This window comes from Molothrus aeneus, chromosome 7 (genome assembly GCF_037042795.1).
Source record: "Molothrus aeneus isolate 106 chromosome 7, BPBGC_Maene_1.0, whole genome shotgun sequence".
NCBI classification, from domain to species: Eukaryota; Metazoa; Chordata; class Aves; order Passeriformes; family Icteridae; genus Molothrus; species Molothrus aeneus.
The window spans coordinates 33,793,893-33,806,723 of record NC_089652.1 but is presented as its reverse complement, the minus strand read 5'-3'; the positions used below and the strand labels follow the sequence as shown (position 1 = coordinate 33,806,723).

The 12,831-nt window shown below is 35.5% G+C and overlaps 1 protein-coding gene across 1 annotated transcript in view; it reads left to right on the top strand.

The window, feature by feature from the left end:
- LRP1B (LDL receptor related protein 1B) overlaps positions 1 to 12,831 on the top strand; it is a 631,162-nt gene that overhangs the window by 570,933 nt on the left and 47,398 nt on the right. Inside the window, exons 72-79 of the mRNA XM_066553313.1 lie at positions 2,016 to 2,138; positions 2,595 to 2,717; positions 3,410 to 3,547; positions 4,059 to 4,193; positions 4,892 to 5,011; positions 6,132 to 6,373; positions 12,015 to 12,238; positions 12,499 to 12,605. Coding sequence (XP_066409410.1) covers positions 2,016 to 2,138; positions 2,595 to 2,717; positions 3,410 to 3,547; positions 4,059 to 4,193; positions 4,892 to 5,011; positions 6,132 to 6,373; positions 12,015 to 12,238; positions 12,499 to 12,605 — 1,212 coding nt within the window. The remainder of the gene's footprint in view (positions 1 to 2,015; positions 2,139 to 2,594; positions 2,718 to 3,409; positions 3,548 to 4,058; positions 4,194 to 4,891; positions 5,012 to 6,131; positions 6,374 to 12,014; positions 12,239 to 12,498; positions 12,606 to 12,831) is intronic.

Sequence of the window (12,831 nt, the reverse complement as noted above, 5' to 3'; positions counted from 1 at the left end):
TGCACCCTCCTTGCAGCCCTGAGGGATTTGAACTCCACCATTCCATGGTCACTGCAGCCCAAGCTGTCCTTGAGCTCCACATTCCTCACCACCCCCTCCTCCAAGTCAAATTAAAGGATTTTTTTTTTCTAAAGAACAGTTTTAGTTGGCATTTTGTCATCTTCTTGAGTTTTTTCCTGGATTTTTCTTCTTTCTTTTTTCTTTAAAGTGGGTAGTTCTGTGGGTTAGCCATTTACAGTCACATGTTCTGTGCGTAAATTCAAAACATAATGGAGTACAGTTATATGGGATAATAATCAGATACAAAGCAATCATAGTAAATTATCCTTTCTTTGTTTTAAGTCTGTTACATAGTACTTAAAATTAAAGGGGGAAAAAAAGGACATCTTGTGGGGATGATTAAGTTTGACAGACAGACCAGAAAATTCAGAGAATGTGAAGAATATTCCAGAGATGCTTAGGTACAAGAAGACAGATAACAAAGTCAAATAAATAACAACCATCTAGTCCATTTTAAAACTGCTTTTAAAATATCTGGACTGTATCTCTTTGAAACCCAATGAAATGGAAGTAAATAGTAACACACTTATTTTATCTGATGCCCACATTTTTCTTTGAGTAGCATAATGGAGCTTCTGTGAACTGCAAATTGCTTACAATACAATAAGAAGCCTATTCCTAGTTGGTTATTGCTATCATACTTTGTATTTATGTCACAATTATGATTCTGTTGCAGAAATCTATTTTATAAAGGAATTATGACAGGCAGAGCGATCACATGAAAGAAATGCCAGTTTATCTCACTGATAACTAATTTTTTCATCTTTGGAAATACAGCAAACACAAATGGAGTTTTATTCTACAGCGTTCTAAAATAATATCCATAATATTTATCTGTGGCCCACTGTGCATGTTTACAAAAATAACTCCCTTCAATCTTATTAAACAACTAGAATGATGGTTATCTTGTGATTGCACACGCTATTATTTGCATTCATACCTTTCATCATGAAGAGTACTTGAATTTTATATATTTTCCTCGGATAATTATACAGGATATTTCTGTTAATGCTGCTAAGTTATGTTTGCCATGGGAGTGAATTATACCTGGTAGCATCATGTGAGAGTTGGAACATCCTTTTATGCAATGGGTATTTAATGGAAATTAGCTTTTGGGGGGAAAAAAGTTCGGCCATTCTGAACCTTTATAGCAAAAGAAAGCTTTCTGTTGATTTTAATGAGGTGTGAACAGGGCAGTGAGTGAATGAGTAAAAAGCCACTGAAGCCTGATTTAGCTCTTAGAGTGGGTGTTATGCATTGAGGTAAGCCACAGTGAGAGTTTTAACATTATCATATGAAATTTCATTGTTTCCTTCTCTGCAGTTACACAGCTTTATTTATTTTATACTCCACTCCTCTTAGGAAACTGAAAATCCAGTTACCAAAAAATGTGTTTTATAGGAAATTAATTGCAAGAACTTTCCATAACTTTGTTGATTGGTAGTGATAAAATGTAGTCGTAATTGAGAAAGAAATTCTTTCTTATCACAACGCACATTAAAACCGAATCCACCTTAAACTAATTTTTAAAGCCTGGGAGCACTCTGCCCTAAACCATTTTCCCTTACCCTATGTTCCCTTTTATTAGATGATTCAGAATATATGGAAGATTTTATTCTTGCTGCTTTCTGTGTTCAATAAACATCCTGATGAGTCATTTCAGAAGGTACAGAAAGGAAGATCCTGTCAGAGGTCACTTAATTTTATCAGTTCTGTGCCCACGTGGCTGGAACTTGAGAACATGAGCTGTTTGGTCAAGAAAGAGGTTTTTGAATGAGTATTCCTCTGCCCCTCCAACCTGTTCCTTTGGGATCTGTAAATTTAGTTATGCTACGTATGTTACTCCCTGCAAATAGTATGCGATAAGTGGTTCTAGTGGTTTTATCAAAAACTGACTTTCTTTCATCTTTTTGTTTTCCTGCCTTTTTTTTTCTGTTGTTGTTTCATCTTCCCAGGGGGAAATATATGTAGAGCTGATGAATTTTTGTGCAACAATTCCCTCTGCAAACTACATTTTTGGGTTTGTGATGGTGAGGATGACTGTGGAGATAACTCTGATGAAGTTGCTGAAATGTGTGGTATGGCATTATATTTTTCAGAGTTTTTTGTATAATAAAGCAAGAATGACATTTAAGACACAGAAATATATAAAGGCACATGTGTCTTAAATTTTGTTTTGCTTTTAAAAGATAAGCTTGAAATGTGGGGATATAGTTTTCTTTTGTTATTGCTTGTCATGTAATTTCAGATATTTGATATTTGCTATTTTTGAGAAATGAAACTTTTCTTTAGGACACCCACTGTGGGAGGAAAAAATTGCTTGTATGATGTAATATTGAGCATCATTACACTTCATCCTTCTTTTGCTATTTTTCTGTCATATTTACTAGTTCTCAAAAAAAGCTATAAATCACCCTCATGACACAAAATCTCTAAAGGAAGAACTTACAGTGCCAACACATATCTGGCTTTGATGTGTCATTAAAAAAGGATTAATAGCTGGGTAACAGCTGCTTCTTCTCTTTGCTGTGCAGTGAAGTTTCCCTGCCCTCCAACAAGGCCCTACAGATGTAGGAACAACAGGGTTTGTCTGCGGCCTGAGCAGATTTGCAACGAGGTCGATGACTGTGGAGATAACTCGGATGAAGATCACTGTGGTAGGTGATATCACCTTTCAAGGCATTCAGATCAGAGAAAACACCTTGAAGGCAAAGTTTGTTATACAGATCTGCTTGTGAGAAATAGCTACTCACTTTTCATACCCTTCATAGGAAGGGTTATTAAACCTTATCAAAAATACAACAGAAGACTGAATAAAGAAAAAAGGTTACAGCGCTGGGAGCAAAAGGTTTCCCCCGCCATGTGCTCAACCCCTTCACAATGGAGATTTTTCCTTTTTAACCCTTTAACCCCTCCCAAAGTTCTGTCCATCAAGCCTTTTTTCACTGTCCAGTGGTGGAGATCTCTTCCTCAAATCCTGACTGGAAGTCAGTGTTCCATAGTGACAAGCCAGCCCTCCCAGATGTCCCAACTTCCATCGTCCCTTGATAACCACTCAATGGAGTACAACATAACTATAAATCTATAACTTTTCTTAACCTATATACATGATATTTGTCCATTAATTGTGAGAGTCAATCATTGCATTACTCATCTATCACATGCTTGTCCTTCAGTAAGGCTTAACTGCAGGTTAGCAGCTCAGAATTTGAAACCGAAAGAAATTAAGCTTGAAATAAATTCCAGCTGCTTAATGCTTGGCAGTCATTCCCATTTGTATGTGTCTGAAATAACCTGAGAATCCTAAATACTGATTTATTTTTTCTCTTATTAATCTGTAATTATATAGATAAAATCACATATAAAGCCAGACCGTGTAAAAAAGATGAGTTTGCTTGCAATGACAAGAAGTGCATTCCCATGGAGCTGCAGTGTGACTGGTTTGATGACTGTGGAGATGGCTCAGATGAGCAAGACTGCAAAATAAGTGAGTTGGCCTGCAAGATCTGTTCTCTTGATTGTAGCAGAGAAGAAACAATTACCCAGACATTCATCTGTGCAAGACCTATTGAACAATACAGAACTCAGTTTAATGCAGTTCCTTCTTTTAGTTAAAAATGGATGGAATTCTGTACCACAAGAGCCAGGCAAATTTGATAGCAATTCAAGTTGTAGAGGATTTTTGGTGTAGTTACGAGTTCTTTACAAAATTTAGGTACAAGTTGATTGTATGGTTTCATATTTGCAACAAGAAAAATTTTAGTATTAAATTCTTGATGGGAAATGTAACTGTTAAATACCGTCATTGCATAAAATGTAATACATTAAATTATGCAGATGTAGATAAACACTGTAATGTCATTTATTTGTTAAAAATTCACCTGATGTTCTTTAAACAGAGAGGTTAATTTGTTATTTGCTGTTGTCACTTTAGATGTAATTTTTAACACTTTAAACAAATCTATCAGGGATTTTTTAGACATTTTTTTAATGTTTAGGCATCGCTGAATATACATGTGAAGATAATGTGAATCCTTGTGGAGATGATGCATTCTGTAATCAAACAAAATCATCCCTTCTGTGCCAGTGTAAACCTGGATTTCAGAGAAACAGGAGGAACAGACAATGTGAAGGTAAAGATATTTTCCATCTTCCCTTCATGTGAAGTATTAAAAGTAAATTCTGTGGTCAATTTTTTGTGCTGGAGAAGGAGATACATATCATGTTTGGGTTTTCTTTTTTCCACAAAATAAAAAGCTGTTTGATAGCTATGGCATTAAGAAATTAAAAAGAAAAAAAACCCACACAAAAAACCCCCAAAAAAACAAAACAAAAAAAAACAACAAAAACCCACCCCCCAAAAAATTAAAACAATAAAAAACAAAAACCAGAAAGTACTTACAAAATGTAGATTCATACATTTTACCTGGAGAGGTTATCAAAGATTTAACATTGGTTGTTAAGAACCACTAATTGAACATAAGTTGTTAGAATGTCAAAAGGTTCAAGCCAGGCTATTAAATAATTTAAGGAATAAATGGATTTTTAAGGTCTAGTAGATTATTTAACATTGGTTGAATTTGCCATATGAGGATATTTTGAGATGCCTAAAATAATGAAGATTCATAATACAAAATTGAAATAAAAGTGAACAGATAGAAAGTGAAATTCCTTAGAAAATGTAGTCTTAATATGTGTGGTGCCATACTAATCAACAAGAAAATGTTAATGGGTTCCCTTTGTTCATCTGCTTTGTTCCATGATTGTAAGAACTTTTTAAATAACAGTCTATTAAACTACAGGTATATAAATTACAATTTTTTCTTCATAGACATCAATGAGTGCATGGTATTTGGTACCTGCTCCCAACACTGCCATAATTTAAAGGGCTCTTACAGATGTGAGTGTGAGAAAAATTATAAGGAGAGGAACAACAGTTGCATAGCAAAAGGTAAGAAATATCAAAATAGACAGTGCTGTCATTTGTTATATAGATTGTCCATATTTTTGAAGCAAATTTGCCATGGGAAGATCATATTAAAGATTCACACATAACATGGACTCTCTCAGGGTTTGGAATCATTGCCTGTTACTAAAGAAATCAGTATGACATGGGAACAAATAGGGTTACTAATGGAAGATAATGCTTTGTTATTATAGGAACACAGACATAATTCTGAGCTTATAATTTAAAAATCTGGGAATCATTATCCTAAATCTGAATTTTCCACAGCTTCATTTCCATTGTAATACAGTTCATGCTTCCTTCTTTCCTCACTGATATTTGCTTTAACCAACCTCCTCTTTGTTCTTGCATTTATCAGGAGGAAGGGAACAAATGATGTTTGATATTTCATATTCATAAGGAGGAAGTGTGACATTTTAAATTGATTCTCTATGGATAAATGAGATATGAATGAGAAATAAAAATTATCCAAATAGATTCTAAATTATCAAGCAGATTTTAACTTTCTCAAAACTCAATGTATCGTTATTAGAGAACATTTTCTTATGAATAATATACTTTACAGCATCTGGATCAAGATGGTATCTGGCTATCTGAAATGAGATGTAAGACACAGGTTCTGTTGCAGTCTAACCTTTACAGCCTTCACTAAAGATAAAATCATTGCACTTCTGATTTCCAATAGAGCAATTTAAAACCATGTTTATTGACAGCTCTGTGTTCCTTTAATAGATACATTTAGGACCCTCTAAAGACAGCATGCATATAAAAATATGGGATTCATATGGGCTGAATGCATATCCTGTATTTTTGTACACTTCTTAAAAATATTCAAATTCTTATATTACATACACCTTAAAATATAGTCCTGGGTGTCTCCCCGTGTGCTTGGAGTGCACTGAAGTTGATATGTTGATATCACAATATCAAGAGTTGCATTTATTGCTCAGAGTGTAGGTATTTCTGCAGTCTTCAACAACCAGAAAATAATTTTAACCTCAGAAATTCTATCAGCTGAACACCAAAAAGCTACTTGAGTAAAACACTCTGATTTTTGCATTAGTTGACATTTACCTTATTTTTGTTTCATTATAATAATCCCTAGGCTCTGAAGATCAAGTTCTCTATGTTGCTAATGACACTGACATCCTGGGTTTTGCATATCCATTCAACTACAGTGATGCTCATCAGCAAATATCACATATTGAACACAATTCAAGGATAACTGGAATGGATGCATATTTTCAAGGGGATATGATTGTTTGGAGCACTCAGTTTAATCCAGGAGGGATTTTCTACAGAAAACTTCACGACAGAGAGAGAAGGCAGAGTAACAGTGGCTTGATAGTAAGTGATCAAAATCAAAGATTAAATCGCACAAATTTCATTCAATTTATTTTTCTATTCTGACTCTTCTGTAATAGCATGGGGTGATTCAGTAAATTAAAATGTCTATCTGAGAATGATTTTATTTCAGTTATATATATGGTTCCTAAAGCTTTTCTGTTCAAGACTCTGACAGATTTGGTAAGGTCTCCAAGACAACACAATTGTAGGATTTAAAAAACTTTCCTGCAGAGAAGTAAACACTACATTAGAGCATTGGGAAGACTGTATACCATCAAGATTTTTTATTGCAACAGAGAAAAGGGAAGGATGTAATATATAGAAGAAGAAAGCCATGAATTTCAAATCTTGGGAAGACATAAAAGGAGATTAAACACAAGCTTAATTTCTACAGTGATCATATAAACAATAATATTGGCAAAGTTATGACATGTATTGAAACATTAGAACAATTTATTTCCATTTTTGTTGAACTGCAAAATATCCTATTTTGAATAAGCATAAATGTAGGTTTGGACTTTGCAACAGAAATGTGGATTTTCAAGAACTTGGGTAATTTTAGTGGTCTTTACCTGAAAATAAAATAAATGCCGGTTGTTACTCATTTTGCCTAAAATATTTCTACAAAGTTCTCTAGGAAGTGATATTGTTGAACTGAAGATAACTATGTGGTCTTTACATTGGTGTTCTATAATGCTGTCAATTTAGATTTTGGGATTTTTAGTCTTCCTTGAATTTGACAGCAGGGTAGAGTTTTTAATTTTTTTCTTGGCCAGTTAGAAAAAAACACCTGTCTGGCTTTTTCACATTTCCTTAAGCTTAGGAGAGGTAACAGTGATGACCTTCCATCACATGCCTGCTTTTATACACCCACAATAAACAGGAGAAGTAACAGTACCCCAACCTTTCATCTATAATTCATACACCTCTCAAACCACTTCTGAGTACATTCCACCTGAGGATATTTCCTCTCCAAATGAGTGACATTCCTGACCTTTGACACCAGCAGGGCAAAAAGCCTCCTGCTGCAGGCACCAATGGACCCTGAAGGCACCTGGAATCTGTTGTTGCATTTGATAAGAGCGGTTTAAAAGCAACACTTCCACCTGCCCAGCAGAAGCGTCTAGGTTCTGTTCACAGAAAGTGTATGGAAGGCAGATGTGAAGTACAAAATAATGCCTAGGATCTCTAACAGGTCAGCTCTGTCCTGTTTGAGTTTTGCAGAAGGATACCTGTATTGAGGATGTGGAGTCATTCTACTGTGGAGTTTGTCTCATTTAACAATGTGGCGTACATTTCTGTTTAAAAAATCCCGATAAACAGATCTCTGTATTGAGTTATTCATTAGAAAATAATGAAAGTGTAAAACCTTGTGAGGTTAGTGTTGAGAAGGTGGTGGTGTTATTTATTTTATTTATTTATTTATTTAGTTTTTGGGGGGTAGTCTGCAGATGCATTCTGCAGCAAGAGCAGTTTGCATACCTGCAGCCTCTCTAATAGATTGACTACTTTCTTAGAGGTCCATAAAACTGAGCATAAGTTTCCTTCAGAAATCTTCATGATCTAAATCTTCAAATCTTTTAGTCCAGGGACTGAAATTTTCACACCTCATTTGTCACTGTCTGTTTAAGCTAAGAGAGATAAAATATTCTTAGAATTAGTATTTTTCTAACATACTGAAATAGTATTCAGTTTTTGTATCCTTTTTCACTGTTACCTGGGAATATCTCTTAGTCGCTTCCTTTTCTATTCAAAGATATTGAAAAAATGATGTTTTTCTTTATACCCCATGTTCCCCTATCTCTTCAGTACAGGTAGGTCCTTGTGACAATGCTTGATCCAAGCTAGACAAAGCTTTTTTTACAAATCTGAATGTGGAAAATGCAAATACAGACAGTATTTAAATATATCTTGGACACTTCCCATTTATATTTGTGAAGTATTAGCTACTCATTGTGCTTAACTATGAGTTATTTTCCCAGTGTTATCTCATTAATATTCAAATATTGTTGCCTTATTTGCAGCTGACAATAGGTTAATTGGTTTTATAGTGTTGCTTTAATATTGTCACCGAAATTTGGTTTTAAAAGGCTTGAGAATTCCTTAATTTTAACCCAAGTTTTTTTTAATGGGTAAGTTTTCAAAGGTTACATTATAACTTTTATATCTAGACTTTGATATGTAAATCAGGACAGTAAACTTGAACAAAGTCACCTGCATTTTCAGGTAATTACATTAATGCAAAAATCCATCTCAACCGAAATTGCTCCACAGAATTAGCATATCAAGAGCCTTCCTCAGAGAATAGCTTTAAGTAGCTCTCCTGATTTTCTGTGAAAAGGGGTTTAAGACTGGTACAAATTCGAGCATTAAAGGAAATAGTAAATATCAACTCTTCAGAGTTTATTGGCAAATGCAGAAGAGGATTTCACCCCAACTGAGTTCAGGCAGTCAGAGTGAATTGGTGATAACTGGAGCAGCTGTTTGCTGCCTAATCCTTGGGGAGAGCTGCACAAGTTATCTGAGGTGAACAATGAACACGGAGCCGCCCCACACTTCAGCTCAAGTGCTTTATTTTATGGAAGAGGACAAAAAGATGAACATTAAAATGATGGTACCACCCAACAGGGAGACAAGCACAGGTTTTGTGGTCTATCCAGTCAGTTTATCCCCAGCCTGCTCCAGCCCCAGAGTTCTGGGAACTTCACAAGAGCCCTTAACCACCCTTGAGATGAGCCCACGCTGTTTCCCAACGCTTGCCCCAGGGCCCAGTGCACCCCTGTGAATGCAAACTGCTTCCAGCCCATTTTCCCCAAACAGCAGGAATTTATGGTTCTGTCTTAGAACTACAGCTCTGTCTGGATAAAGTTTATATACTCAGAAGGCTCTTTCTGGAATCAGCTGGTTGGGGTTTGTAAATGATCCTACTTTATGTAATACCAGTGGTGGTTTGGTGAATTACTGCACCCACTGGGATGCTCATCTATCAACAAAAATGTTGTGTTTTGGTGGGCAAAATTCTGAACATTTTGTTGTTTTTAAAATTCTTTTTACTGTTCTAATAGTATAACATTAGCTAATGTATTATTTTTTAATGAAGAGGCAAAATAAAACATTACTTTGTTCCACAGCAATTCCATACCCAAAATATCTGCAAAAGAAATAAGATTAAATACTGCTTATGATACAAATTAGATTTGCCATTTATTCTTCCTGTTAAACCTTGCGAAGGGGTGTGTTCCTACTGCATGTGCAAAGCATTTTCTCCAGTCAAACTCAACTTTAGGGGCTGAAAATCTGTAATCTGCCATTATATGGAAAAGGTTTCCAGATCCAAGTTGTTACTGCAGTTTCTTTTTTTTATGTTTGTTTGGGTTTATTTTTTGGTTTTGATTTTTATTTTTTTTTTTTTGGTTATTAATTCTTTACCTTGAAAACAGAATTTACAAAAGACAGCAGTTCTGAAAGCAGTTCTGTCATTGAACTGACATGGTCTGTAGCTGTGCAGAGACTTCCAAACTGTGAAAGGCAATTAGCTTTCAAACCCCAATTTTTCTAATAAGTTGTAGTACATTATAATTACCATCAAAGTGGGCTAAAATCACTGTAGAAAACATTAATGTGATTTTCTTCCTGTATTTTCATCCTTATTTTATATGCAGAATTATTCTTCAAAATTAACATAATCCAAATAAGCTATTAGGTAAGAGCTCATTTCCAGTTAGCAATTTTACTAGACAGTGTGAGAAGATGCAGAAGAGCTCAGAAATATGATGTAGCTGCAACTTAATCAACACAACTGGAAATTACACAGCCACAGCATCAGCTCGTGGGTTTTTTTCCTCTTTTTTTAAAATCTCTTAAACCAGATGGCTCCTTGACATTTCTTCTGTTCATCTCCTTCTTCATCTGATCTTTAATATTCCCCCAGCATTACTGGAACTGAAACCAGACTTTTCCTGTCTGCTTGAGGAGTCAGGGTCAGTATTCCTCAACAAAACCCCACCCTCATTCCCCAATTTTTGTAGGATGTCTCTTTTAGGATGTCTCATCTGCTTCTAGAACCGCCTTTTTGGGAACCATCTCTCATTCTGCTTGGCAACTCTCATCTTGGTCTTTCCAGGCTCTCAAAAAAGAGTCTTATTGTAAATTGTGGGTTTGAACAGTCAAAGAAAAAAGAAAAGATGAGAGGTTTTTCTGGCCATGACATTGCTTTCCTTTTAAAATAATATTTGTAAGCATTCTAAGCCATTAATCCTTGTAGTATCCAAAGAGATCTCCAGGCATGAGAGGTTTCTTGACTCAGGTGCCTGAATATTGCCCAGAATTAAAAGGAGTTTGGACTAAAAATACAGTTTGTCTTATGTGAAAATACCTATTTTTTGGTATCTGGTCCTTTCTGTGAATGTTGCCTGGATAGCAACAAAGAAATTAAGTTTGTTATATGCAAATGCTACACTTAAAAAATTCTGTTATTTGTGGAAGCATCTGCCACCACTGTCATCGTCTCATACCAAAGAATTATGGTACAATATTTTATTTAGCTTTAAAAATCAACAGTGACAGTGTTTCTAAAAATTTACTGTTTTGTAAATGCAGTGATTGATTTTGCTGCTTTACTATTCCTCTAAATAGAAAATCAAGGTTCTGCATATCCATAATGCATACCTTCAATGAATTTTTTTGCAGAATTACAAAGCTTATGAGCAATGAACTCTCTAAATTCATCCTTGTGGTCCTGTTATTTCACCTAGAGAATGAAATGACCATTATTTTATGATGAAAATAGTCTACAAATATCTTGTGGTATTAGGGAACTCTGACACTTAAGGGAAAACCAGTTATCTTAGCATTTTCTTTCCTGGTTTTCAGTTATGTGGCTTAGTAGCATTTCATTGTTTCATTTTTAAGGAATATCTGGGTTTTTTTTTCATAATTTAACTTGATATAAGTAAATAGGCAAACAACTGTATGTGTATTTAGCTCATGATGGTCTTGAGGTTTTTATGATACACTGCATTCATGTTAGAAAGAGTTGGGTAATCCTGTTTTACAGGGAATACTCATTTCTGCAGGAATTCCAGTAAACTTTAGAGTTGTTCAGATAGCTCTCCTATTTGCAATATGAACTCCTGTCCTCAGGACCATCTTTCAGAGCTAAGCCTTAATGATTGTGAAAAAAATAATGATAAGAGATCCTGCAGTTGATAAATTTAATGTTATAATCAGTCAAACATCTTTTGTGTGTGAAGATGAATATTCATGAATACAGAGGGAATTTTATGGAACACCATACCATGGATAAAATAGCTGCATAATCTTAAAACTTCCTTTTCCTTTGGTTTCAAATTACAGTCCAAAACACTTGTTTGCTTCAGTATCAATAGTTCAAGTAGTTGATGTCGAAGTGACTTTTCCCTAAAGTGGGAAGCCTTAAACTTGAGAAAACAGATTTGAAGCATTGACTTGTTCTTCTGCATGGAATAGAGGTGGCAGCAGCTCCCTCAGAGCTGAACTCCTGCAGGTGCAGTTAGAGTCTTTCCAATGCAGTGTTTCTGAAAAAACAACACAACTTCATGGCTGTGCAGCTGCTGTGAAGGGCCATTTCCACAAATCTGACTGCACCATCTGTTCTTTTTAGTGTCCAGAGTTCAAGAGGCCCAGGGGCATTGCTGTGGACTGGGTGGCTGGGAATATTTACTGGACTGATCATTCCCGAATGCATTGGTTCAGCTACTACACAACTCACTGGACCAGCCTCAGGTACTCCATCAATGTGGGACAGCTGAAGGGACCCAACTGCACCAGGCTCCTCACCAGCATTGCAGGAGAGCCATATGCAATTGCTGTCAATCCTAAAAAGGGGTATGTATCCTTCAACACCACTCTGGTTTGGTAATTCCAATAAAATTGCAAAATGCAGCAAGGGAAAGGAAATTATGTCTGCAATTATCTAAACTTTTCCAAGTTGTTTCTTTAATTTCCTGCTCAACTTACCTAAATGTAAACCAAGATCTCCATTCTGCCGGGAATGTTGAAAGGCTCACAAAAAAATTGAGCATCAGTGAAGTATTTGGAGGCTCTGTGCAGGCATTCAGCCTAATTTTTTGTGTTTAATATTTCAGGATGATGTACTGGACAGTTATTGGGGACCGGTCTCACATAGAGGAATCATCTATGGATGGCACTCTGAGAAGGATACTGGTTCAAAAGAACCTGCAAAGACCTACAGGTAAACAACTCATTTTTCCAAAATACCTGGTACTCACTAGCTCAGGAAGATTTCAGTTTCTCAGTTAAAAACAAAAAAAAACCAAAAAACCAACCAAACAAAAAACCCAATCTGACAAAACACCCAAGAAATGGACATTTTCCTGTATTTACTGCCTGAAAATACTTTATTAACATCCTTCTGTGTTTTCTTCCTTTCCATCATGGTAGAAAATAGATGTTCATGG